Source organism: Piliocolobus tephrosceles, chromosome 4 (genome assembly GCF_002776525.5).
Source record: "Piliocolobus tephrosceles isolate RC106 chromosome 4, ASM277652v3, whole genome shotgun sequence".
Lineage (NCBI taxonomy): Eukaryota > Metazoa > Chordata > Mammalia > Primates > Cercopithecidae > Piliocolobus > Piliocolobus tephrosceles.
In genome coordinates, this window is record NC_045437.1 from 40819843 (window position 1) to 40846271 (window position 26429).

At 39.6% G+C, this 26429-nt stretch overlaps 1 protein-coding gene across 3 annotated transcripts in view; it reads right to left on the reverse strand.

Annotated features, from left to right (window-relative positions):
* The window catches only part of OXCT1 (3-oxoacid CoA-transferase 1), a 145924-nt gene extending 123318 nt beyond the window's left edge, over positions 1-22606 (reverse strand). For all 3 annotated transcript variants that reach the window (XM_023216456.3, XM_023216457.1, XM_023216455.1), the window contains exons 1-5: positions 22261-22606; positions 13938-14046; positions 12629-12719; positions 5008-5143; positions 1611-1760 (exon numbers count right to left, since the gene is read on the reverse strand). In XM_023216456.3, coding sequence (XP_023072224.1) covers positions 1611-1760; positions 5008-5143; positions 12629-12719; positions 13938-14046; positions 22261-22338 — 564 coding nt within the window. In that variant the 5' untranslated portion in view covers positions 22339-22606. The remainder of the gene's footprint in view (positions 1-1610; positions 1761-5007; positions 5144-12628; positions 12720-13937; positions 14047-22260) is intronic.
* Positions 22607-26429: the final 3823 nt, after the last annotated feature.

A 26429-nucleotide genomic window follows, 5' to 3' on the forward strand; every position in this document is an offset into this window, starting at 1 on the left:
CCTCGTTCTGCTACCTTATTCAGGTCTCTACCAAGTGTCACTTCCCGAGAGAAGCTCTCCCTGGCCACCAATCTGGAATACCAGCTGCCTGGCCAATGATAATGAATTATCTTTGCCCTTAATCTATTTGATTTGTCTTCACAGTACTTCCACTACAGACATTATGCATTTATTCATTCACTGTCAGTTCCTCCACTTGTAGGAGGACTTGATCTAGATCATTTTACCACAGTGCTTAGACCAGGGCTAGGCAAAGAGTAGAACCTCAATAAATATCACTAATTTAGAAATTAACTCACTTCTTCCTAGTATAAGTAAAAAAAAAAGAAAGTGCTAAGAATTAAGAAATAAATTATCTGTCATATTCCTAGGGAATTCAGACAAAATTACAAAACTACTAGTTTGAGGCACCTGACTCCAGGCAGAAATGAATCAATATGTTAGTATCATATTTTCCCGAGGTGAATTAATTCTCCAACTTCTAGCAAGCTATCAAAGTATTTATCACAAGTTTTCTGGGAACCTTTATGACATACTACTACAGTTCATTTTAATAATTAAGCTCCTGTATTTTACTTTGTCAAGAAGCCTTTTAAACTTATTTAGACAGTAAAGGAAAAAGATAAAACATAAAAAACACATTAATAAAAGCTTTGAATTCACACAGATCACTCTCAATAGAAAGATGTCTCCAGATGGAAGACACGGCTGGAGACCAACACTGAATATCAAAGGACGTATTCAGTGACCTCTGATCTTCCCTCTGATCGTTCCTCAGAATGCGAGGGGCAGAGCCAGCACCCCCATATGCAGAAAAGTGATAAGAGATCCCCTGATTTACTATGTTCACTTCCCCAGAGATAAGTACAGCATTTCTGCAACCTGTGTTAACTCCCTTTGGCCATCTGGACAAAGAGAATGGAAAGATACTGAAAAATACTGTAACGAAATACTGGCCAGTGTAATTTTTGAAATTTTCTCCAATCTGAGCATCTCAAATATCTTTATCTGAAGTTCTACTCTTCTATAATATGTAAGTGATGTTGCCTATAATAAATGTACCCCATCCTACTTAGCACTTTAAATAGAAGTAGGTTATTCCGTCAAAAGCTCAAATGTGTCCAAGATACAAAATAAAAAGTGATCATATGATCTCTCTATTCTATCATAACAGTTCCTTTCAAGGTTTCAGACAAACATATTATTTCCTTGTATTTTTCTTCCTACAGTCACTTTAGGAAGGGCCTGAGCATAAAGAGTTTGCTAGCATGCATATCACAACTGCTGTATTTTCCATATAAGCATAATCAGCAAGTACAACTGTTTCTCAATTTGTTAAAGCCTACCATAAAATCAGTTCAAGTAACTAACCTTGACTAGTACATCACATGTGGATTACACCTTTTTTTCCTTCTTTTTATTCGTTTCTCTATGTGATTTTAAATGCTAGTAGATGCCTAGATTTAGCTAGATTTTCACCTGTTTATGAAAATGAATGAGTGCTTTTTCTCACACAGAGGTGATTTTACACTTATTTGCCCAATGAGTCCACCCAGAATCCCACGTGGAAAGACGGATCCTGGCATAATCTGGATAAGAGTGTTTCTTACCTCTCTTGGCTTACTGGCAATGGCAACACTGCCATCTTTATTGTATTTGATGGGTGATCCTCCTTCTTGTATCAGGGTCCCATACCCTGTGGGGGTGTAAAATGCAGGAACTCCAGCCCCGCCTGCACGGATCCTCTCTGCAAGTGTGCCCTGTAAGTGAGCAACCAACACCCCATAAGTTCACTAAGCACACTTCTGTATGTGAACACAAACATTTAGACATGGCTCCTACTCTTTAGAGGCTTATAATTCTAAAAAGTAGGTAGCATTGTATATTAGCATGAGTATTTCACTAATACTGTATGCTAGAAGATCAATTTTAAGAAGTTATTGCCCCTCTAGATCCATTCTAAATCCGCATTCAAAATGTAACTGCTTATTTGTATAGTCATGCTTTCAGTTTCCATACCTCCCAATGATCTCTTGACATATTTTACATGTGTCTACTTTTGATATTCTAAGTCAATTTTAAAATCTGAATTATGAAACTTTAGTTATATGCCTTAAGTAATGCAATTAAATTTTGTTTTATTTCATGCTCTATGTAGGTATGCTAAATTTTATTCAAGTTAATAATGTAAAGTGTTCAAATTTTAGAGCTTATTTTAAACCATTTTCATTAGTATTTTTATCTACAAATTGTCTAAGAAAAAAAAACAAAGTGAAAAATACGGCAAACAGGTGAACCGGTTTTTAAAAGCCAAGAGTACATCAAATTGTTTCAGAGTAGAAACAGCTGCAAGCAAAGTTTCTTTGTATCTTCTTTGGATCATCATCTTTGCCATGGGTGACTCTTCTTCCGAGGTACCAGTGATTTCAAGACTAGTTTCCCTAGTTCTCTCACTCTCAACTGTTTTTCTACCCAGGTTTTCCCTAAGGAATCAACTCTGGCCCTGAACCTTGACACCCTTCCTAACACTGAAGCCTACTGTGATAGCCTTGTTACATGACAGTCTTACTAGAAAACTGACTGGCTAGTCAGTAGTCAAAAATTGGGGCTGGACACCATGGCTCATGGCTGTAAATCCCAGTGCTTTGGGAGGTGAAAGATCACTTGAGGTCAGGAGTTCGAGACCAGCCAGGGCAACATAATGAGATCTGTCTCTATGAAAAAAAAGAATTGGTTCATGGTATTAACGATGATGTGCTCATATTGTCCCAACCTTAAAAACTATTTTCTACGTTAACAGGACTCTAAGTATTCAACTTGAAGAAGAAACTAACAGTTGGTACTTGAGACATTCAGTCATCCAAGTAGGCGGAATATTCTGGGGAAAGAGAGACCTGGGGTATAACTGAAAATCTTCCAGATAACTGATTATCTAGTCAATGGAAAGAAATGACTCTATCTTGTGTTATGAAGTTAGTAACATTCACAAAAAAATTAAATCATCAAAATTACCATAATACTACTCCCTGCCTTAAAATACATTTTATATATACCGTCCCTGAATACTCCCCTTCTATCATACCAGGTAAGGGCCTGAAAGTGGACTATTTCTGCAGACAGGCCTTCTGTAGGTGCCACCAGCTCCTTACCTTCACCCACCAAAGAAGTCCTGATCCCCACCATCAACACTCCTCCCCCTAGCCTTCAGGCTGCAAAATAAGCTGCCAGAGCCAGTGTTTACTAATGGGCCACTAAGTTGGGGAAAGAGACACTGACCTCTCTTAGCCTGAGGAAAAACTGAAAAATATATATATATAAACGATGTACATACTTCTGACAAAATAAGGAGTAAAAGATAGCAAGGGTAATCAAAAGGTTAATTTTCAATAGCTCCACAACCCAAAGAATACTGTATCTCAACCTATCATGTGAAAAATACTGCTATGGACTGAACTGTGTTTTCCCCAAAATTCATATGTTGAATTCATAGTCACCAATGTGACTGTATTAAGATAGGGCCTATAAGGAGGTCATCAAGGTTGAAGGAAGTCAAAAAGGTGGGGCCGATCTGGTATGATTAGTGTTCCTACAAGAAGGGTCCTACAAGAAGAGACACCCAGAGAGTGAGCATGCATGCTCTCCGCCACACAAGAACAGTGAGAAGTCGACCATCTGCAAGCCAAGGAGGACTTCAAGCCTTCAGAACTGTGAGAAACTTCTGTTGTTTAAGCCACTAGTCTGTGATATTTTGTTATAGCAGCCTGAGCAGACTAAGACATCTTTGTTTTTCTGGGGTTTTTTTGTTTTTGTTTTTTTTTCCAAAAAACTGAGAAAACTGAATAAATACCAAGCCCAGTGCAGTGCTATGGTATGTACAGGTAAAAGTGCTATAGAGTGACCAGGTATGACTACAACACATGAGCCTCAGAATAGTTCCCCACGTGTGCTTTCTAGACAAACACACTGTGATTTAATTACTAATTTTTAAAAATCTACTAAATTATGTTATTACCAACTTGGCAAAGTCAGTGGCAGTATTTTCTGTTGACTAAAATAAAGCGGAGTGACTCAGTTCAAGAGCTGAGAGCAGAGCATGTCAAAAATGAAAGAAAACTATAGACCCTTCTTTTACTTAAAGGCTTCAAAAAGTTTTCCTTACTTTATAAATAACTCCAATTAGTTAAGAGATGATACAGAAAATGAGTGAAAAGTTGCTAGATTAATTATAGTAACCACTTGCTTTGTAGTAACACCAGTTCCCTGGAAATCTAGGTTCTGATCCCAGCACTTACTTAGATATAGTCACCTGCACCTTTCATGGGCTTCACTCTGATGTGTCTCAGCAAGACCAGATCACTCACAAATTTCTAGTTCTAAAGCTCATAGAAATTGGAGGGGCATGGTGGCTCACATCTGTGAGGCCAAGGCAGGTGGCTCATTTGAGGTCAGGAGTTTAAGACCAGCCTGGCCAACATGGTGAAACCCCGTGTCCACTAAAAATACAGAAAATAAAAGTAGCTGGGCATGGTGGCACAAGCCTGTAATCTCAGCTTCTCAGGAGGCTGAGGCAGGAGAATTGCTTGAACTCGGGAGGTGGAGGTTGCAGTGAACCGAGATCACACCGCTGCATTCACCCTGGGTGACAGAGTGAGACTCCACCTCAAAAAATATAAAAAAATAAATTCATATAAATTAACTTTTTAGGATGATTCTCAAACATTCCAGCAAATCCTTTTTGTATATTTCTGGCACAATACACATTACAGTGCCAAACTTAAAATCTTATCTTGCAGCCTGGATATCTTTTAGAAATATCTCCTTTTTCAGTATTCAGTAGAAGAAAATATTAATCTTCTAGCAATCAACAGGTGTGACTTAGAAACTAAATTTCTTGGTTTGGCAAAGTAGTATTCCCTCTGCCTTACCTCTCTTGCACAGAGAAATTTCTAGGGAGAAAAAAGGAATTTTTAAAGTTTAAGTTAGTATTATAGAAGCAAATCTTCTCACCTGTGGTGTCAGCTCCACTTCTAATTCACCAGATAAGTACTGTCGTTCAAATTCTGCATTTTCTCCCACATATGAAGAGATCATGCGTTTTATCTGCTTGGAACGAAGCAAACGCCCCAAACCAAAATTGTCAACCCTAGAAGGAAAATGAAGGGAGCTTACCAATGAGCATCTGACAGAACACTATTACATCTTTTCAAAGAGATAAAACTTGGTTAATTTAAAGAAAAATAAATCCTTTCTTATAGGGATTTAATCCACATTTTCAGTCTCCCATAACCCCAAAACTCTTGCAAGGTAGCTACCCTTTTATTTTACAGTTGAGGAAACTAAAACTCAAGAAGTTTAAGTGATTCTTTTGTGGGGTCGGGGCATGCACAGGGCAAGGTCTTGGGCAGTAAGGGACATACGGTAAATATTCATACCCATGCTGACCCTACAGTTTTACTCCATACCTTTTGTTATTTTCACGGCTACAGAGTGATTCTGAGTTAGAAGATAAGCAAAGAGATGAATTGGTTCTTGTCCTATGCTTTGAAGGAACACATAAATGCAGTGGCAATATACTGACCCAAAAGAAGATTTGGATGGAGAAGCTCTTTCTTTTCCAAAAAGGAGAAGAGGGCATTCTGGTATTTAAAAGAGAGATTAACATACTCATTGAAATGTGGACCCAAATTATAAATAGCTATGAACATTTTCCCTATATCATAAATATTTCGCTGAAGATTTCCACATTTGAACATTCTTAACAAAAACAACAAAAAAAAAACAAACAAAAAATTAATCACAAGCCAGTGAAGAGTATAAGTGGAAACAATAATCCTGTATCTGTTAAATTATATATACTATAGTTAATATCTTTATTATTTTAAAGCTGGTGCCTCAATTTATTCTTAGAAATGGTATACACAGTGTTGACTTTATTTTTCCATTGGGTGAAGGTCTCCAGGTTTATGCCTTTCTTTATTTCTATTATTTTTCAAAGCAAAATATGCCTAGAATTTAAAGCAAAGTCAATGTAACAGGACAGATAACTGAATGAATTATTTTTCCATTTCAGTCACCTTAAAGACTGAAGATCATTTTCCATTCAAGAGTCAGAAATATTTTAACTGACTAGAGAAATAAAACATTTCTAAGATAAGAATACTTGACCTTAAGCTTTTTTTAATGGTGAAATTTTTTAATGGTGAAATATTTTAATGATGAAATATTTATTTAATGGTGAAATATTTTTAATGGTGAAATATCTTTTAATGGTGAAATATTTTTAATGACGAAATACCTTTTAATGGTGAAATATTTTTTAGTGGTGAAATTTTTTTAATGGGGAAATATTTTTAGTAGCAAAACACTTTTAATGGCAAAAAGTATGATGAGACACCACCACAAATATGAAGGGATGGCTAAAAAAGAAGAAAATACCAAATCTCGACAAAGATGTGAAACAATCAGAACTCTCATACGTGCTAAGGAGAATATAAACTGAAATGACCATTTTGGAAAAACTGTTAGTACCTACTAATGTTGAATATATTCGTATCCTTTGGGTCAGCGATTCCATTCTAGGTCTATAACCAACAGAAATGCATACTTAGGTTCACCACAAGACATATACAAGAAAATTCATAGCAGCACTGTTCATTATGGCCAAAATTGGAGCCTCCAAAATGCTCATCAGCAAATAGATAATTGCGGCATACTGCATAATGAAGTGGGTATAGCAGTGAGAATGACTGATCTATAACCACTAGCAACATGGTTGAATCTCACAGATTAATGTTGAGCTAAAGCCAGACACAAGAGTATACACTTAAATATTCCTTTAATATGATGTTCAAAATCAGACAAAACAAATCTATAAGGATCAAAAGCAAGGCTAACGATTAACGTTGATAGTGGAATAAGAGAATAGTGACTGGAAGGAGCAGGAAGAAGGCTTCCTGGGGTACTGGTCATGTTCCATTTATCTATCTGGGCATTGATGACATGGGTGTGCAGCTTGTAAAACTCCATCAAACTGTATTTATGAGATACTCACTTTTCTACATTACTTCATACTATGCTTCCAGAAAGCCTTTTAAGAGACAGAATGTACTGATAAGGACCAGAGTGCTTCCTAGAAACAGAAGTTTTTATTTACAATCTCTCCCTCCTAATTCCTTTAGTGCTTTGATGGTTCCTTCCCTACAGAGCTTGTGTCATCCACATGGTTCATTCGTCTAGAACTCCCTTACTGAGTGCTTATTCTACCACAGGTTTGTTAATTCATCTAAAACTCCCTTACTGAGTGCTTATTCTATCCCTGTGTCAGGCTCTGGAGCTACAATCATGCATAAGACCGGGTCCTGGGCATCTTTGAAACTGACAAAATAAACACGTAACCTATAATTACAACATAGGGAGAGACATGCTAAGGGAATTAGGTGCAAATTGTGATAATTCTGAAAATGGAGAACCCAACTTTTGGGGAGGAGAAAGATAGCAGAAAAAAATCTTATAGGAGGTGGCACTTACACAGACGTAGGAAAAAGAAAACATTTTGAGAACAGAGTGTGGAGTGGACGTGTAGAGAGAAACAGGCAGATGGACAGCTTTGCAAAGATGCACTCAGAAAACTACATGTTGAGTGTTCCTGGAATATGGACTGAGGGCAACAGCATGTGGGAGGGGAGAAGGCAAGATCAGTTGCGGTCAGCTTTGTGGGATTTCATCGTGAAGGATACGAAGTCCCTGTAAAAAGTTTTAAGCGGAAAAGTAACAGCATGATTAGCTGGAAAGGTTGAAAGATATCAGTGAAGAGGCTCGAAGCAGTCCAAATAAGCAACACTGAGAGTCTGAGCTAAAATAGTGGGAATGGGAATGGAGAAGGGAGAAATCAAGAGGGTCTTTCATAAGACTTGTTGCCCATCCTGATGTAGCTGCAGACCCACTCCAGAATTCTGGCTTTAGTGATGGAATATAAACAAAGTTGGTTGGGGAAAATTAACGAGCACTACTGACGCCTACTTAGTTGATCTGGAAAGGTGTTAAGTATGTAACAAACCACTGACATTTCTCCCAATACCACCTGTTCTCCCAACTTCATTCCACTCTCCACCCTCATACTCCTCACACCCACAAGTGACCATTCCAGCTCAGCTGATGCCTTCCCAATTCTCAGAATTTCATTTCCAAACCTCTTTCCTACCCCCAGCACTCCTGACACAATGAACACTTCAAAGTGTCTGGGTAACAGGTAACTGTCAACCTCCTATTCAACTTGTTTTGCACCCCTAGCCTTCAAATGCTGAATCTGATAAGATTTCCCATCCACCATGGGTAGAAAAGAAATAGCTGCATGACTTACTCTCACTTTGTTCAAAAGAAAACTAATGCCTAAGTAACAAGTATTTTCAAGAGAGTGTAATTTTGAGCTAGAATGCCCTGCAAGTTAAGAATACATTTGTCCACTAGGGGTCACCAGATGCCTAATGATTCCGTTGTTCAAGGGTTGTCTCCCCATACTCTCAATGCACACAACGCCTTTTGAGTTTTTAACCTACTCCTAATACCTGGCTAGGTCCCCACAATTCTATTCCCTCAAATTCAGCTCCACTGCAGCCTTCCCATCTCACCTCATGGCAGGCCCACCTTACAGATCCTCAGCCCAAAACTAACACAGCGATCTTCGACTTCTCTCACAAACTCCACATTGAATCTCTCAGGAAATCCTGATTCCAACTTCAAAGCCTATTCAGAATCTGATCATTTCTCTCTCACTCCTTGTACTGCACTGTCTTGCCAGGGAACTGCAAACCCTCCCTGCTTCTGCTCCCTCACAACATGGCAGCCAAGCAAGCCTTATAAAATGTAAGTCAGAACACATCACTGCTCTTGCTCACACCCCTGTGATGGTACTTTCATTCAGAGTAAAATCAAAGGTCTCTAGAGTGGCCTGCAAGGTCCCATGAGATCAGATGCACTTTGATGTCCCCAACCTCACTCCACCCATTCTCCTTTTTGCTCACTTCTCTTCCTCTCCTGACCTCACCATCCCTCCAACATACCTACATATCCCCCACCTGGTGCCTTTGCACTGGCCTTCCCGTCTCAAACTCTTCTTCCAGACATCTGCATGGCTCACTCCCTCACTTCCTTCAAGTCTCTGGTCAAATGTCACCTCAGTGAGTCCCATCCTGATCACCCAATTGAATATTAAAACCTGCCCCTCCATTTCCACACTCCCATTCCCTATTACTTTTTCTTTTTTTTTTTTTTTTTTTTTGTCTTTTCCAAGGCACATATAACTTCACATATTGGAAAGTTTACTTACATGTTATGTTACTGTTATGGTCCACCTCTCCCAAACTAGAGCATTTGGTCCATGAAGCAGAAATCTTGGTCTGTTTTATTCACTATTGTATTCTAAGCTGAACATCTGTTAAATGGATTTATTGCTCAATTCCACTGTCCCCCGCCTCACTGGCTCTTCTCTAATAATAGTGAAAACCTCCAAGTCTTTACACTGGATATTTACCGTTTGTCCCTCTGGATCCGTTCTCCAACCTCCAGCCTCCTCTGAACCTCAGATGGCTGCCCTGTAGACTAAATTGAGGGGTCCCCTTGCCTTCTGGCTTCTGATCGGGTTCAGCCACTCTGACTGGGTTCACCCAATGGGAGGCACCATCAAGAGGATGTGGGTGAGGGAAAAATATATTCCTCTGGCTCTCTCCCTGAGAAGTTACAGCCCATTGAATAACCCCCTCCATAAAGCTTTCTTCCAGGTCCTACTAACAGCTCCCTCCCTTCACTCCTTCAGACCTGGGGCTGGTAACAGCACCCCTCCATTACAAACTCCAGGGTTCTTTATTACTCATGTTTTCCCTCAGCCCTGACCATTCCACTGAAAAGGCTCCCTTTGGTAAACTCCTCAACTACTCAGAAAATTAAATTACATTTGATATCCTCTGGAACCCAGACTAATAAAGTTGTAACGAAATAATTCATGAAGGTGGATATGATCCATTTTACTTTCTGTAGTTTTAAATATCTGAAACTCCTATAGGCCCACAGTAAAGCCAGAATACAGTTGGTCACTGATTGACTTAGGAATTTTTCTAACTACTCTCTTCTGGATCTTTTTGGTTTTTCAACCCATTACCCATTTTAAGTTGGCTCTATTTGGAGATTACATATCTTTATTCATTTATTTTAGCTCTGAGAATCATGGTTTATATGGGCTTTGCTTTGTTATTAGACTAGTATCCTGGCACAGCAATCAAGCAGTGCATAAGACGCTAGCCCCAGGTGCACTACCTGACCAGTTCTTCAGGTCTTGAAAATGCTGTCAGCTTACAACGAGAGTGTTTCTTGCCACATAATTTACAACTCAAATTTGGCAAGTGTATATCTTACCTATTATCAGACATTGATGATAAAAAATGAGTCAGACAAGTCTCTTACCTATAAAGGCTTACAAGACAAAGAAAAATAGATGTGATCTTTTGCAAATGGGGAATATATCATTTCTAATAGAGACATGAATATTAAAACATCTTATAGCTCTTTAACATTAAACACAATGCTGATAAGACCTTCAAAAAGATTGTTGCTTTCCTTTAGTAGCCAACATTTTTTAGTATACTAAAGAGAGATGTAATCTTTTTCCCGCATCACAACAAACCCGGGTTTCAAACATTTTGGTGAGGAGAAAAAGTCTAAGGCCAAGAATTCATTAATGATATATATTATTATAAAGCAAAAAGATACTGTATCAGAAACAATGTTCTGCAAATATTTTCATGTTCTGAATCTAAAATTTAATTTGCTGATTTTCTGAAATCTCATTAACTGGCAATTCTTGTCAGAATAAAATAAATAAAAATAAAGTTGCGATCACTTACCAAGTTCTATTTCTTTTGTTTACTTTTCATTTTAGACATACTTAAATCTGGATTAGATAATTATATTTGCTATATCAAGAGTACCAAAAAGAAAATGCTGCATTTAAATACAAGGCTAATTTATGACATACCGTAAATTCCCCCCCGCCCAAACTGCAGTTTCACTTTCTGTGGTTTCAATTACCCAGTCACTTGCAGTCCACAAATATTAAATGGAAAATTCCAGATATATAAAATTTGTAAGTTTTAAGTTGTGCACCATTCTGAGTAACATGATGAACCATCATCATCCTACTCCATCCTGCCCGGGATGTGAATCCTCCCTTTGTCTAGCATATCTACACTGTATATACTACACTCCTGTTCTTCACTTAGTAGCCATAATGGTGATCAGATAGATTGTTGCAGTATTTGCTGTGCTTGTGTTCAAGCAGTCCTTATTTTACTTAATAGTGGCCCCAAATCAAAGAGTAGTAGTGCTGGTAACTTGGATATGCCAAAAAGAAGCCATAAAGTGTTTCCTTTAAGTGAAAGATCTAAGTAAGAATTAATCTTTTATCCATTAAATTTCAAAGAAAGAGAAAAATATGTGCTAGTTTTGCTGTCATATCTCAAACTGCAAAAGTTATAGCAACAGAGCATAATAAAAGCTTAGTTAAGATGGAAAAGACATTAAATTTGTGGATGGAAGACTATTTGTCTTCCATCCACAATGGGAAATACATTCCCATTGACAGCAACTGGGTTGAGTATTAGCCATGATTTCAGAACACATCCCCCTCGAATAAGGGAGGACACTGTAGTAACATGAGACAAATGAAATCTTTCATGAGCTGAGCACAGAAGTTCAAGTATACATCCCAGGAATTAGTTAGCCCTTCCCAAACAAAATAACTAAATCCTAGGGAATGCCGATAATCAGCTCATGGACTACATCTGACTATTAACTCCTTCAGAGCTGCAGCTTCCTCAACAAAGAACAAGGGCACGGCAGAGGGGTCACTGCCTTTATCTCAAAGTTCAAAGTCATTGGTACAGAACCAGACATTTTAGAGTGATAGACTGACCATTGGGCTCTCAAAAAACTATTATAGCTGACTAGTACAGTAATATATATATATACACACACACACACACACACACACACCACACACACGCCAGTAATTATAAGTGTAGGTACACATGTATAATCAGATTTTTGAGCCTTTGACATAACAGCATCTATTCTGTATCAAGAACTTTACATTGATCTGCAGTATCCCTTATAAGCATAAAGCTATCTGGAAAACTGAAAGTGCTGATAATCAAAAGTATGTATAATCAAGTCAAATTAAAGGGCATAAAATATGTTTAAGAGTTATCAAGTTGTCATAAACAAGTTACTTCTCTATTTTCAGATGATCTGAAAAGTCAGTTAAACAAGGGACAGATGATTTCTACAATCCCATTCCCCTCCAACACACAGTATATTTTAAGTTTAGAAAAATAAAAGCACATCACATTAAGATATAAAGTCTTAATTTATATCTTTATACTAGATGAAGCAAGTCTGCTTTACTTATGAAGGATGGTACCAAAAACATTTGGATAAATGTAACCCTCTTGACCTTGTTAAACACTAGATTTTGATGCTCATGTGAGTAGGAGAAAATTTCATTTCACTGATAAACTCTGCTTAAATATTGAGAATTGGCATTTCTCTCCAGCCAACTGTTTTTAAAATGTACACTTACCCTGCGTTGTTGCTGACTGCAGTTAGTCCTTTTACTCCAGTTTTCAGTAAAGCATCTATAAGATTCTCCGGAATTCCACATAGCCCAAAACCTATATTAAGCCGAAAAAATAAACAATTTGTAAAGGGGGTAATAAAGTTCTTTCAGAGAAGTGGGTGTTATTCTTTTTAAGAGGGAAATTAAACAAAGCACATTATTAGATCCACTAAGCAAAATACACATATATATCTCTGCAGCTTAATAAACAGTCATATAGCTATATCCAAACGTTTTGAACCATTATATCACATATCACCGCCCAGTCTTTGAACCACAAGTATAAGGCCAAGTGCAACCAGTTTATATAGCTACACATTGCCCAGCTTGCACTTAACTATATATCTATTGTTGTCCTGCTTTATAAATCAGTTTTTCTATAACTTTTTTAAGAATGTTTACATGTCTGAGTAGATTTTGCACAGTTGGAAGCCTAAGCCCAAAACGGTCATTTCTTTACATTTTCCATTATTACTCAAATTGTTTTGGGTTTAAAATAAACATTCAATGACTTACTTGGATGAGTGGGGATCAATCCTAAAAATAATCCTTGATATTATTTATCAGAAGCAGGCAGCAAGTTGGGTATGGGTGACTCATGCCTGTAATCCCAGCACTTTGGGAGGCCAAGGTGGGCGGATCACTAGAGGTCAGGAGTTCAAGACCAGACTTGCCAACACGGTGAAACCCCATCTCTACTAAAAATACAAAATTTAGCCAAGAGTGATGGCAGGTGCCTATAATCCCAGCTACTTGGGAGGCTAAGGCAAGAATCACTTGAACCCGAGAGATAGAGGTTGCAGTAAACTGAGATCGCACCACTGCACTCTAGCCTGGGCGACAAAGTGAGACTCCCTCTTGAGATTCCAAACAAGCAGCAGCAATAGAATTGGCAGTGGTGGAGGTCAATATAGATGCCTATGTCTACAGGGTCTCTGAAGGTGTAAGCTTATGAGATTAATGCCAACTTTTTAAGTAAAAAATTGGGATCTAGGGATTTTTTTCAAAACTATTAACAAAACATGACTACTTTGAAGCTTCAGTTTTTCAAAACAGAAACACACAAATACACACACACAGAAAGTAAAATAATGAATGCTAAACCTTGCTAAACTTTTAGGAAGAAGACACTAATAAAACAGATGATACTATAAATAAATAATGCATAATAAAATAATTATCATTTTTATACATCTTTGTCATTGTGATTTGCTGGTTTCATTTAAAAACATAAGGACATTACCGTAATATGAAAAACAGTATTAGTACTCACCACCAACCAAAACCGTTGCACCATCAGGGATGTCTTTTACAGCTTCTACTGGATCTGTATAAAACTTGGTATGGCGATGAGCACTGGTGGAAAAGGAACAAACACATCCCTGAAATATTAAAAAAAAAAATTGATAATCATTTAGAGATACAGCTTTGTGTGTGTAGCAATTTATTCAATTGACAGACAAATGATAATTTCATTATCCCCTTTATATATACATGTTTTTAATTGCCAGGTAATAATTATATATAATGCATATATTTATACAGGTAATAAATGTATATATTTATGGCACACATGGTTGTTTTTATATGTATAGTAGACCCCCCTTATGCACAGTTTCCCTTTCTGAGGTCTGTCACCCCAGGTAAGTATGGTACAATAAGATTTGGGAGAGAGAATATATTCTTATAACTTTCATTACAATATATTGTTATAATTGTTCTATTATTAGTTATTGTGACTAATGTCTCATAGTCTAATTTGTAAATTAAAATGAATGACAGACATATGTAGGAAAAACAACTTATATATGGTTTGATACTACCCACAGGTCAGGTATCCACTAGGGTTTTGGAACATATTCCCCTCAGATAAGGGAGGATACTATATACATTGTCTAATGGCTCAATCAGGCTATTTATAAATGCACACGCTTTTTTGTGGTAAAAATCTCTAAGCAATTTTCTAGTATACAATATATTATTAACTATAGTCACCGTGGTGTTCAACAGATCTCTTGAATTTATTCCTCCTAAATAAAATTATGTATCCTTTGACCAACAACTCAGCAACTCCTCACCTCCAGCCTCCATAACCACCATTTCACCTTTCTGTCTGTGATACTATCCCCCTCTTTAAAAGCCTGGAGCTTTAAGTGACTCGTATTTAAAAGTAAGATGGATATTTTATCCACAGATTATCACTGAAGTCCCCTTGTAACAGATGTCTTCTACTACATAAGGGAAAGTTCTAATTCCATCCTTTGTGGCCACCCAAAAGAATGAAAGTAGAAAGAAAAGTCTGTAGGGTCCAGCCCCACAGGGTCAGTGGGTTTTTCTCCCCATGTGCAGAGATGAGAGATTGCAGGAATAAAGACAAAAGACAAAGAGATAAAAGAAAAGACAGCTGGGCCTGGGGGACCACTACCACCAAGACGCGGAGATCGGTAGTGGCCCCGAATGCCAGGCTGTGCTGATATTTATTGGATACAAGACAAAGTGGCAGGGTAAGGAGTGAGAGCCATCTTCAATGATAGGTAAAGTCACATGAGTCACGTGTCCACTGGACATGGGGCCCTTCCCTGCCTGGCAGCCGAGGCAGAGAGAAAGAGAGGAGAGAGAGAGAGAAAGCTTACACCATTATTTCTGCATATCAGAGACTTTTAGTACTTTCACTAATTTGCTACTGTTATTTAAAAGGCATGGCCAGGTGTACAGTATGGAACATGAAGGAGGACTAGGAGGCTGACCACTGAAGCACAGCATCACAGGGAGACCGTTAGGCCTCTGGATAACTGCGTGTGGGCCTGACTGATGTCAGGCCCTCCACAAGAGGTGGAGGAGTAGAGTCTTCTCTGAACTCCTACGGGGAAAGGGAGTCTCCTTTTCCTGGTCTGCTAAGTAGCAGGTGTTTTTCCTTGACATTGACGCTACCGCTAGACCACAGTCCACTTGGCAACAGGTGTCTTCCCAGATGCTGGCGTTACCGCTAGACCAAGGAGCCCTCTGGTGGACCTGTCCGGGCATAACAGAAGGCTCACACTCTTGTCTTCTGGTCACTTCTCACTATGTCCCCTCAGCTCCTATCTCTGTATGGCCTGGCTTTTCCTAAGTTATAATTGTAGAGCAAGGATTATTATAATATTGGAATAAAGAGTAATTGCTACAAACTAATGATTAAATGATATTCATACATAATCATATCTATTATCTATATCTAGAATAACTATTCTTATTTTATATATTTTATTATACTGGAACAGCTTGTGCCCTCAATCTCTTGCCTCGGCACCTGGGTGCCTTGCCGCCCACAAAAGTCCATATACTGGAATTCAAATTCATAGCAATGGTGTCATCGAGCATCAGTTTCTGGTAACCCAATCTTCCATTAATCAATAAGTATTTGCTGTAAACCTACCATGTGTCAAGTCCTGTACTATTTGTTCCAACATAGTTAAGTATGAAGACATGAGCACTGCTCTCTAAGAAATTAAAGCCAATGTGAATAAAACATATACCTACAGAGTTGGGCTCCAGGTTCAATCTTAAATGTCAAAGAATGCCTCCTAAAGGGACAAGAACACCTTACAAAACAACTCATCCTCCTACAGGGCTTAAGGTTTATGGAGCCTACATAAAAGGAACAAACCATTATCTACAAGGAAGGTAAGTCTAGCCTTACCAGTGTACTATTTGGTCCCAAATGAGTCACCTAGTGAATATTCATGAGCAATCAGTTGTAAACTTTTCCCTTTCCCCTACTTCATCCACACTATGCACAAAAGGAAACAAGAAAGCAGATTCTGTAGCAATCATTCATACGCAATATCACCTTTCCTTTATTCTCATTACACAGTCAGCCTAAAAAGAAAGAATAACATCTGAATCTTGGTATACTGCCACCTTAACATGCCAGTGGTGAGCTCACATCCACTGCCTAACAGTCTCCCAGACAGACACAACTGAAGTAGTCAAGGTGACAGCATAAATGTCTATCATTCTTTTCTTCCTCTAAAAATAAGCGAGCACACTGCCCAAACCCTGAGAAATAAGTCTAGGCAGAGATAGAAAGGGCTTGAGCCACAAAGAGTTTTCCCTCTTTCCTATCCTCAAGTAGCAAGGATTCATCTGCTTCTATTTTAAACATACATTTTTTTAATATATTGAAAATGACAAGTGTGACAGCCTGAATAAACAGGCCAACAGAAGGATCGCAAGATAAAGTTGAGGATATCTCCTAGAGACACTTAAAATGACAGGTCAAGTTTTTGAAGCTTAGAAGGATCTTGTAATTTACCCAAAACTGTGTTAAAGCAAGACCAGATCCAAGATTTTGTTTGGCCTTCTACCTCAGGATCTTTCTACTGCAGTATGCTTCTCTCCAAGTTTTTTGAAACCTTTCATACTCTACTTCCCGTTTATTGATATACAATGAATCTTTGTGAGTGTTCTATTTCTTCCTGTATAACTCTGATGTCATTATCTCCACCCAGAAGTGAAGAGTCAGGCCCTTATAGCTAGAAGGGGAAGAAAATTAAAGAGTTTAATCCACAGCTCAACAGTCTGTGCAGTAAGATCACCTTAACTATTTCAATATGCTGAGAAATACAAATCCCACATAGAGAGGAAGTTGGAAGAAAACTCATTTCCCCTATACACCTATACAGGCTTTTTAGATTCAGGTATCCATTCCCTCAAGCATTTACCCTTTGAGTTACAATCCAAATACACTTGAAGTTATTTTTAAACGTACAATGAAGTTGTTATCGACTGTAGTCTCACCCTATTGTGCTATCAAACAGTAGGTCTCATTCATTCTTTCTATTTTTTGGTACCCATTAACCATCACCACCTCTCCCCTGCCCACAAATAAAAGCATATAACCATAGGCTTATCAAGAATTCTATTCTTTTGTTTCATCTGATAGTTTTCATTACAGTTAGAAATTACCAAAGAGCTTGCCACACTCCCTGAAAAAAAAAAAAAAATTTCCTCAAAAGTATTTTAGAGAAGATATGTTTAGCCAGATAATCAAAAGTGAAAAGCATAAAGTGAAGATGTTTCCCAGGTAATCTGAGAAGGGCTCAAGACAATGAAGAACTTTCAGGTACTCAAGTTTGTTTTTTTCATTATTCATATATTCAGTTAACAATATTTGTTGACATTTGATATCTATTTACTAAAGAGTCAACTTGTACTACAACAGATTCTGGAAACCCTAACATCTAGTTTAGCAGATAGTATGGCATGAAAGATCATGCTCTTGGGATCAAAAATAACCTTGCTTCAAATTCCAATTCTGCCACAGTTACATGAACCTAGGAAAATTACTTAACCACTGCATCTCTTTTTCATGGGGGGAGAGGGTATTTTAAGTTTACAAAAAGATGATAATTGTTTTCTAGGAATGTAGTAAGGAACAAATGATGTTATATACAGAAACCCTGTGCCAGGACTATAGAAGATACCCAGGGGATACTAGCTTCCTTTGGAAAATGCAAGCTTTTCTTCCTTCTCCACTAGGGCAGTAAGATCAACTTGTCATTTACTGGAGTTTAGTTTTAATTTTAATTGTATATAAATATATATTTATGTAGGCAATAAATGTATATATTTATGGCGTACATAGTGTTTTTATATGTACAGTAGACCTCCCCTTGCCCACAGTTTCCCTTTCTAAGGTTATGTATCTATAAAACATATTCTGATGTTATATACAGAAGCCCTGTGCCTGGACTATAGAAGACACTCAGGGGATGTTAGCTTCCTTTGGAAAATGCAAACTTTTCTTCATTCTCTACCAGGGCAGTAAAACCAACTTGTCATTTATTGGAGTTTAGTTTTAATTTTTTAACCACCTCACTCTACCATATATATACACTCCACTGATTTTACAAAGAATGTTTTTAAACACAATTCTTACCGTAGCAAATTAACCCAGGTGATCGTTGTTGAAAGTTTTCAAAAAACACGGGTCTTAGCTTTAAGATTACTTTAACATGAGGTGATATTTATTTTGTCACCTTATGGTGAAATAAATGACAAGGAACAGCTGATATTGTCCAAGTCAGTATCAGAGTTTGAGAAACAAGAGTGGGGAGAAGTTATATGGAGAGAAGTCAAGAGATACACGTTGTAAGGAAAAGGCAGTAACATGTGAGTGGATGCACTCACAGACCTGCAGAGCATGGCATCACTGCTAAGAGGTGGTGATGTGTGTGAAAACACTTTAGCTGTCCAGAAGTGGACCAGTGTCTACCAAAGGTGGAATGTTCACCTTCAGCTAAACACTGCCAATTATGCACATGTAACAAGAATAAATCTCAACAAGCTCACAGGGAGTTACACTAGGCAATTCTCTACAGCAGTGGTGTGCATTGTTACTCCAATGCTGGAGGGGTACTCAGTGCTCCAAAGGAGCACAAATGAAGGAGTAATTCATTCTACCTGGTGGACTAGAAAACCAGAGTTTGCCAGGTGTTAAATACTTGTCAGGACGGTGATTCCAAACAAGGGAGCCACATAAGTAAGAGTTCAATGATATGAAAAGGCTCTGTGTACTCACAGACACGTGGGATCAGGTCTTATGGAGAGAGGTTCATGAAGATCAGGCTGGAGAAGCAGATTGAGGCAGTTTGTAAAAAGTCTTACAGACTACACTGCAGAGTTTCTTTTTCCTTTTCTTTTTAATTTTTTTATTTCCATAGGTTTTTAGGGAACCGGTAGTACTTGATTACATGAGTAAGTTCTTTAGTGGTGATTTGTGACTTGATCGTTCAATGAGGAAGGGACAGCAAAGCTTTTGAAACAGATGTCATAATTCAAAGGAAGCCTGAATTAAGAAAGTGGTATGGAAACTCATTATTTCTTTCCTTTACCCATTTGTACCAACTATACAAAATACTGGGGCTACAAAGTTAAAATAAATATTAAAAATAAAACACAGACATAGTCCCTGCTAGGATGAAACTTACAAACTAGCAAAGACAGTAGTCATTAAATAATTACAAAATTTTAAACACAATCATCGTATTTACTTGAGGAGCTATAAGGAAGAAACAGTTGCTGAGAAAGAATGCCAGGGACAGCACTGAGGAACATTTCAGAAAGAGGCACATATGACACTTGGTGATCAACTGGAAGTGCAGCAAGGAGAAGAGAAGATGGTTCCAGGATTTCCAGCTTATATACTGGATGGATACTGGTGCTGTCAAGCACAGTGAAAGAAGAACAAAACAAGGAATGGGAAAGTCACTTTATGGCTGGTATGCTTTGGGTCAGAAAGAGCTTTAAGCACCAAATGACATCCAAGTGAAGTTCACCAGTTGCACCAGAAGGACTGCAGCTCAGGATAGTCTGAACTTGGAAAGATTTCGGAAAAGACAGTGTCAAGGATCAATGGTGGGGAAAGTGTTAGTGGTACTCTTATAATCTTTTTCCCACTAATAATTTTCTATTGTGAAAATAGTTATTAAATGCTCCCCACTGCCCTGCAGTAATAATGAAGAAAAGAAGATGCCTTCCAATAATCTATTCTCACCTAAGTCCATGCCAGATAACTCTGAAAGGGGCAGTCAGTCCCCAGACCAGCAGCATCAACACCACCTGGAACTTATTAATGTAAAGTTTAGGGCCCTACCCAGGACCTACTAAATTAGAAATTCTGGGGCTGGGTACAGCAATCTGTTTTAGAAAACCTCCAGGTAATGCTGATGCACTCTCAGGTCTGAGAGACACTGGGCTTGCCCATCATAAAAATGGTAAACATTTAAGAAAATAACTATCTCATTTTAGCTGTTCTGTTTAGTGGAAAAACTCAAGGTTTCTGTTTGCCTGCAGGGTTCTCTCATCCATATGTTAAACATGTGTAGAATATCTCATCCATGCAGAGTAGCGTGTTTGTTGAGGGAGACTGAGTATAAGGCATAAATATGGTCTCTGCCATCAGGGAACTGTCATCTGGTTGAGGAGACAATATACACATCTGAAAAGTTCAACAAGCAGATAAGAGGTACAGTTCAACAGAAGCAGCAGGTGAGGATTTAAAGTGCTAAACAGTAAGGGCACTAAGAGTCACAAGCTAGAGGAACAGGGGGAGGCAGGAGTTAGACCTATGATAATTAAGCCTGACAGGGGTAAGTTTGAACTCTGTATGAACTTTTAATGAGATACAACAGAACCCCTTATTTGCATCTCCTCCCTCTAAGAAGAGGTTTGCTGAGCTTCGGAAATGGTTTAATGATACACTCAAAGTGGAAAAGACTCGAAGTTAGTAAATTACAGTTGGGCAAACAACTATCAAAAGAAGGAACGTTCTTGACCTCGGCCCAAGGGTATCACTGTGCTCTGGTTTGCACTAGCTTCAGCACCTGCAGTCTCACTGAAGGTCAAGTTCCCTTTTAATAATGCTTTATATATCCAAGTCTACCTGCAGTTATCAAAATGCTTTCTAAGAGTCATTTAAGAGTAAAATAGTCCAGTTCTGAATCATTCCCTAGCACCTACCGAAGGAGCTCAGTGGCTCCTCTGTGTTCTCAGCGGTCAGGGATTGGATGCAGGAAAGAAGAGCAATGGGGTCTGGCAGGCACGCTTCAGGAGTAAGCACCGTGTGCATGGCATGCTGTCAAGCTCAGACCTATTATTGAATACCAAGGAAGAGGCTCCCGCGATTGAGACAGCGGGGATAAAGCCACCCTCCTGGACCTGGCGCGCTGGTCCTGCAATTCGCTCCTAGAGCTCCAGACAAGGGTGGGCTTACAAGCGAGGACAGCGCATAGGGCAAAACCCCAAGTCAGTCCACGGTGGGAATGCCTCCGGATACCACTCGGTGGAGAGTTGGCAGTGGGCCACAAAAAGGATTTCAAAGGGCTCTGAAAACCGAAAGCCCCTAACCCGGATACGAGGGGCCTCGAGAGAAAGGTTTGTCCGCCCCTGCAGACCAGCCGCGAGCCAGGGACACACCTCGGATGGTTTTCCAGCTTGGCCGGCAGGACGCCCTGGCGAGCGCTCCAGTCTGCCGGGCAGCAGAGCCAAATAGGGGAGGAGAGGATGGGAGCTGCATTCCACACCCGCCGCACCCGGCATCCAGCCCCAGAGAACTGGAGCAGAGAGCCATGGCGAACCCAGCCTCAGATTCTGGGCCTCTAGAGGTTCCTCAGCCCAGAGTTCCCACATCGGGGGCGCGAACCTACCCGCTGTTGCCTCACTCCTTCACCTCCATACACTGGCGCCCTCCTCCCCTAGTTCAGACCCTCAGAGTCCCTTTCCAAGGGCGGGTGCCAGGAGGGACGCCGGCGACCGCCAGGGAGCTCGAGAGCGCTGCCAGGAGTCCTCCCGCCCCTTCTCAGCCTCTCCGCGCGCTTCCTTAAGCTTCTCGCTCCATCAGGGAAGCGACTGCAGAACCAAGCAAAGGCGGTCATCCAAGAGGCCGGCGAGGCCAAGAACGCGTCACCGCGTGTCCGTGACGAGGGCACCGCGCCACGGATGCCAGATCCCAGGCTGGAGAGAGCGGGTAGGGGCAGAGGAGAAAACGCGGGCACCACTCAGGGTTTGGTCCACGTCCTTCCTGCCCGTGGCCTTCCTCTTCCCCCGCACTTTACCTTGTACCAGGCTCCCCTAGATCCGCAGGCAGAGGCGCAGAGCCGAAGCCGGGAGGAGAGGAGTTTCACAGCCGCCATCTTCGGGCTGTGGAGCAGGAGGAGGCTGCCGGATGGAGCGCGCGTTTGGGTGTAGGTGCGCGCTGTCCCGGGCGCCGCCGAGTCACTGAGAAGGAAAGCGCGGCGTGCTGGAGCCTCCACAGCGCGGCTATGACGTCCTACCGCGCGCTGCCGGCTGCTGCTTTTAAAAGAAGTGAGACTGGGCGGGGCCCCGGCGGCGAGAGGAGACTCTGCGCAGCCGGAGCGGATCGCGGGGAAGTTCCTCTCAGAGCCTCAGGTGTCTGGGCGTAGGCGAGACCGGGCGTGTGTTGGCGCGCACTTGCCGCTGCAGCCCTTCTGTCAGCCCTTTAGCTTAGATGGGGCGCTGGTGGCCGCCTCCCCCTAGGCTGTGGATGAGTCTTGGCCTAGGGTTCAGGACCCTCGGGCCGCGGGAGGATCTTCCGCCAAACTTGTTGCTTTTCCAAGTCAGTGCTTGGTGTGTGTGTGTGTGGGCTGCATAGGGGCACCCCTCGAAACCCCCTTCTCTTCTCCCGCCTGGACTGCGTTCACGTTTCTAACATCTCTGAGCCCCTTCTCCCCAAACCTGGCCTTGGCTTACGTAGAGTATGTTTGCTGCGAGGACCTGCCTCGAGCTGTCGGTCAAGAGGTGTGAGTAACAAGGCTTGCAGAGGAACGAGATTAAGATTGAACTTCTGTGACCTGACTTTAGCACACCTTTTCTTCCCCATCATCCAAGTTTGCGAATTTCAGGCTCTTTCTCGCACTGGAGCCCCAGCAACCCAGAGATTTACTAAGGAGATGCAACCATAAAGGTAGCATATTGCTTTAACCTTAGGCAAGTTAGATAACTTCCCTAAGCCTCAGTGTCCTCATCTGCAAATTAAGATTGCTTATAATACAACGTCATAACGTTTCTATGAGTTAATTCATGCAAAGTTTCTGGCCGTATTATGAGGAGTCAATAAATGTTAGCATTATTTTAAGTTTATTCCATTGTAGCAGTTCATTGACATGGCACGTACATATTCTGCAACCCTTGTCTTTTGATCGACTTGAGGACATGAGCCAAGACTGATTTCTCCAGAACTGTCTTTGCACTTAGCAGAGTGGAAAGACCAAGTGGAAGCTCAATAACATTTTCTTTGATTAAGTTCTGACCAAGTTCTGAGAATGTGATGTTAGTTTTGAACCAAAGCAAAGCACACAAAAATTAAATGAGATCTTAGCTTCCTTAGCAAATACAGTGAAGATCCAGTTCAAAGTTTGTCCATAAAAGCATTTGCCCATAAAAGCATTTGCCCTTGCATGGTATTCTTTTAACTCTGAACTGTTTTCCCCTGTAAATGTTATAATTTTAGGCAAAATCAGTTAAGGACTAAAATACCAAGTTAGACTATTCAATTACATTGGAGAAACTAACTTAGTAATGGTTGGTATTTCAACACATTTTTAGAAGTTGGATTGAGGGGAAATTCAAGTACTGTAACTAAAGTCCCACAACTAGTGATAATTTAGCATATAGCAGCTGTTGTACCTTTAACTTACACAATGTGAAAAAAAAATAGCATTCCAACTGAGTCTGCTTTTCCACTTTTGCCCATTCCAATTGGGTCTACTTTTCCACTTTTGCACTTCCACAGGGCACATGAAATGGAAAAACTGCATTGGCAACTTTGCCGGTGGTCATATGACTGACTCTTGGCTGGTCTCACTTTGTTGCTCTTGGCTGAGGAAGACACATTTTAAATGTTGCATGTTATGTGACTGAGTCTCCTGAGAAAATCAGCCTCATTACTGTATGTTCAAAACACACTGTACTGTATTTTTGATGACTATGACTTCATTTTATACTTTTAAAATAATTTGTAAGTCTCCTCGACTTGAATAAATTGGATTACAAATTACAAAAAAGTTCTTATATGCTGATTTGCCTTCTAGTTACACAAAGGCACTTCAATTTTAATTGATGTGCAAAATTTTACTTCTTTTAAATATCTGAACTTTTCTAAACTAGTAAGGATATTTCCCACTTGCTTTGAAAGGCAGTTTCTGGCAAATATGTTATATTCTGGAAACTTTACTTTGTGGAATCTTACAGTTTAGCTTCCACACTTTTAAAAACTGGGAGAATTGGATTCAAAGCCTTTAAACAAAAGGTCTGATTCCAGTCATGCAATGAGGAAAGTTTTTTTTTTGTTTTGTTTTGTTTGTATTATGGGTTTTTTTTTTTTTTTTGTATTATGATACATATGTGTATGTGTGGGTGTGGGTGTACATACACAGAGTCATGTGCCACATAACATTTTGGTCAATAATGGACAGCATATATGATGGTGGTCCCATGAGATTATAATAACATATTTTACTGTAGCTTTTTTATGTTTAGAAATGTTTAGCCAGGTGCAGTGGCCCACGCCTGTAATCCCAGCACTTTGGATGGCCAACGCAAATGGATCGCTTGAGCCCAGGAGTTGGAGACCAACCCAGGCAACATGGCGAAACCCCATCTCTACAAAAACAAACAAACAAACAAACAAACAAACAAACAAAGTAGCCAGTATGGTGGAGTGCACCCATAGCCAGCTACTGGGTTGGGTTGTGGGGTGGGCGGTGGGGACTGAGTCAGGAGGATTGCTTGAGCCTGGGAAGCAGAGGTTGCAGTGAGCCGAGATCGCTCCTTTGCACACCAGTCAGTGCAAGACCCTGTCTCAAAAAAAAAAAAAAAAAAAAAAAGAAAGAAAAGAAAAATTTAAATACACAAATAATTACCATTATGTTACAATTGCCTACTAAATATTGTGCAGTAACATACTATACAAGTTTGTAGCCTAGGAGTATAAGCCATACCATATAGCCTAGGTATGTAGTAGGTTAGACCATCCAGGTTTATGTCAGTATATTATAGATTAGCACAATGACAAAATAGCCTAGCATCTCATTTCTCAGAACCTGTCTTTGTCATTAAGCAAGGCATGTCTGTGTGGCAACATTTTATCAGATAAATGCAGGTAATGTGTCAGAGTTTAATTCTCTGTTTTAAGGAGTTTCATTTTAATTCTCCTTAAATATGATGCATTAGCATCTTTCATTAGTGCAAGATAGGACATCCTGTTCTCACAGTTGATGGTATACTCCTCCAGGCTGATAATCAGGGGCATCTGAAGACTTGTTTTTCAAATGTTGATTAACTGGTTTCACTAGAAATAGCAGTTTTTAAGTAGGTCATTTGAGTCACTTATAAAAGTGCATGCGTGCTTCATTTCATGACAATAGTCTTTTAATATATGGAGAACACAGTCCTTCAAACAATTTGCCTTTAGTAGGTTTGAAGAACATAAATCTGAGACTTCACGTAAATCTGTAAATCTAAGTATTGTTTTATGATACAAGTCATCACCCATTAAGTTGCATATTTTGCAAGCTTATTTGCATAGATCCTTTGAAGGAGTCCCTTGTATTAACTAGTGTGTATTTAATATTTGTTCAATGAATAAAGAAAAAATAAAGTGTTTTTTTTAATGTAGTTTTCTCAGAAAAAAATGTAAAATAAACACATGAGATACTTGGAGAAGGCTTAAGGCCTGGAATGAAATTGAAAATTATGATAAGGTACTAAGGAAACCTAAAAGAGTAAAATGCACCAGAGTGATCTTGTATGCATTCAAAACTGATCATCTTATTTCTGCTTAAAACCTGTCATTGATTTTCTCCACTGCCTTTGAGATCCAAAGTTCATACTTCATAACATGACATAGAAGAGGATCATCTCTCCTGGTCTTCCTTTCCTCCACACATCTGCTTTTTATTTCAAACTATATGTGCTTCTTGATTTTTACACAGTGAATTTGCACAACCTCAGAATCAAGTGTTGACAGCAAAATAATAAAGAACAGGAATTCTGTGGTTAGGCTGCTAGGGTTCAAGTCTCAGCTCTGCAGTCTCCAGCTATGCGGCCTTCTGTGGTACAGTAGTTAAGCAGGGCTTACAGAATGTCAAGATGTAAGGTAATCTCTAGATCAGGTGTTAAAAGATTATACATTATTATTTCCCAGATGCTATCTTAGTCCATTGTTGCTCCTACAACAAAATATCTTAGGCCGGGTAAGTTACAA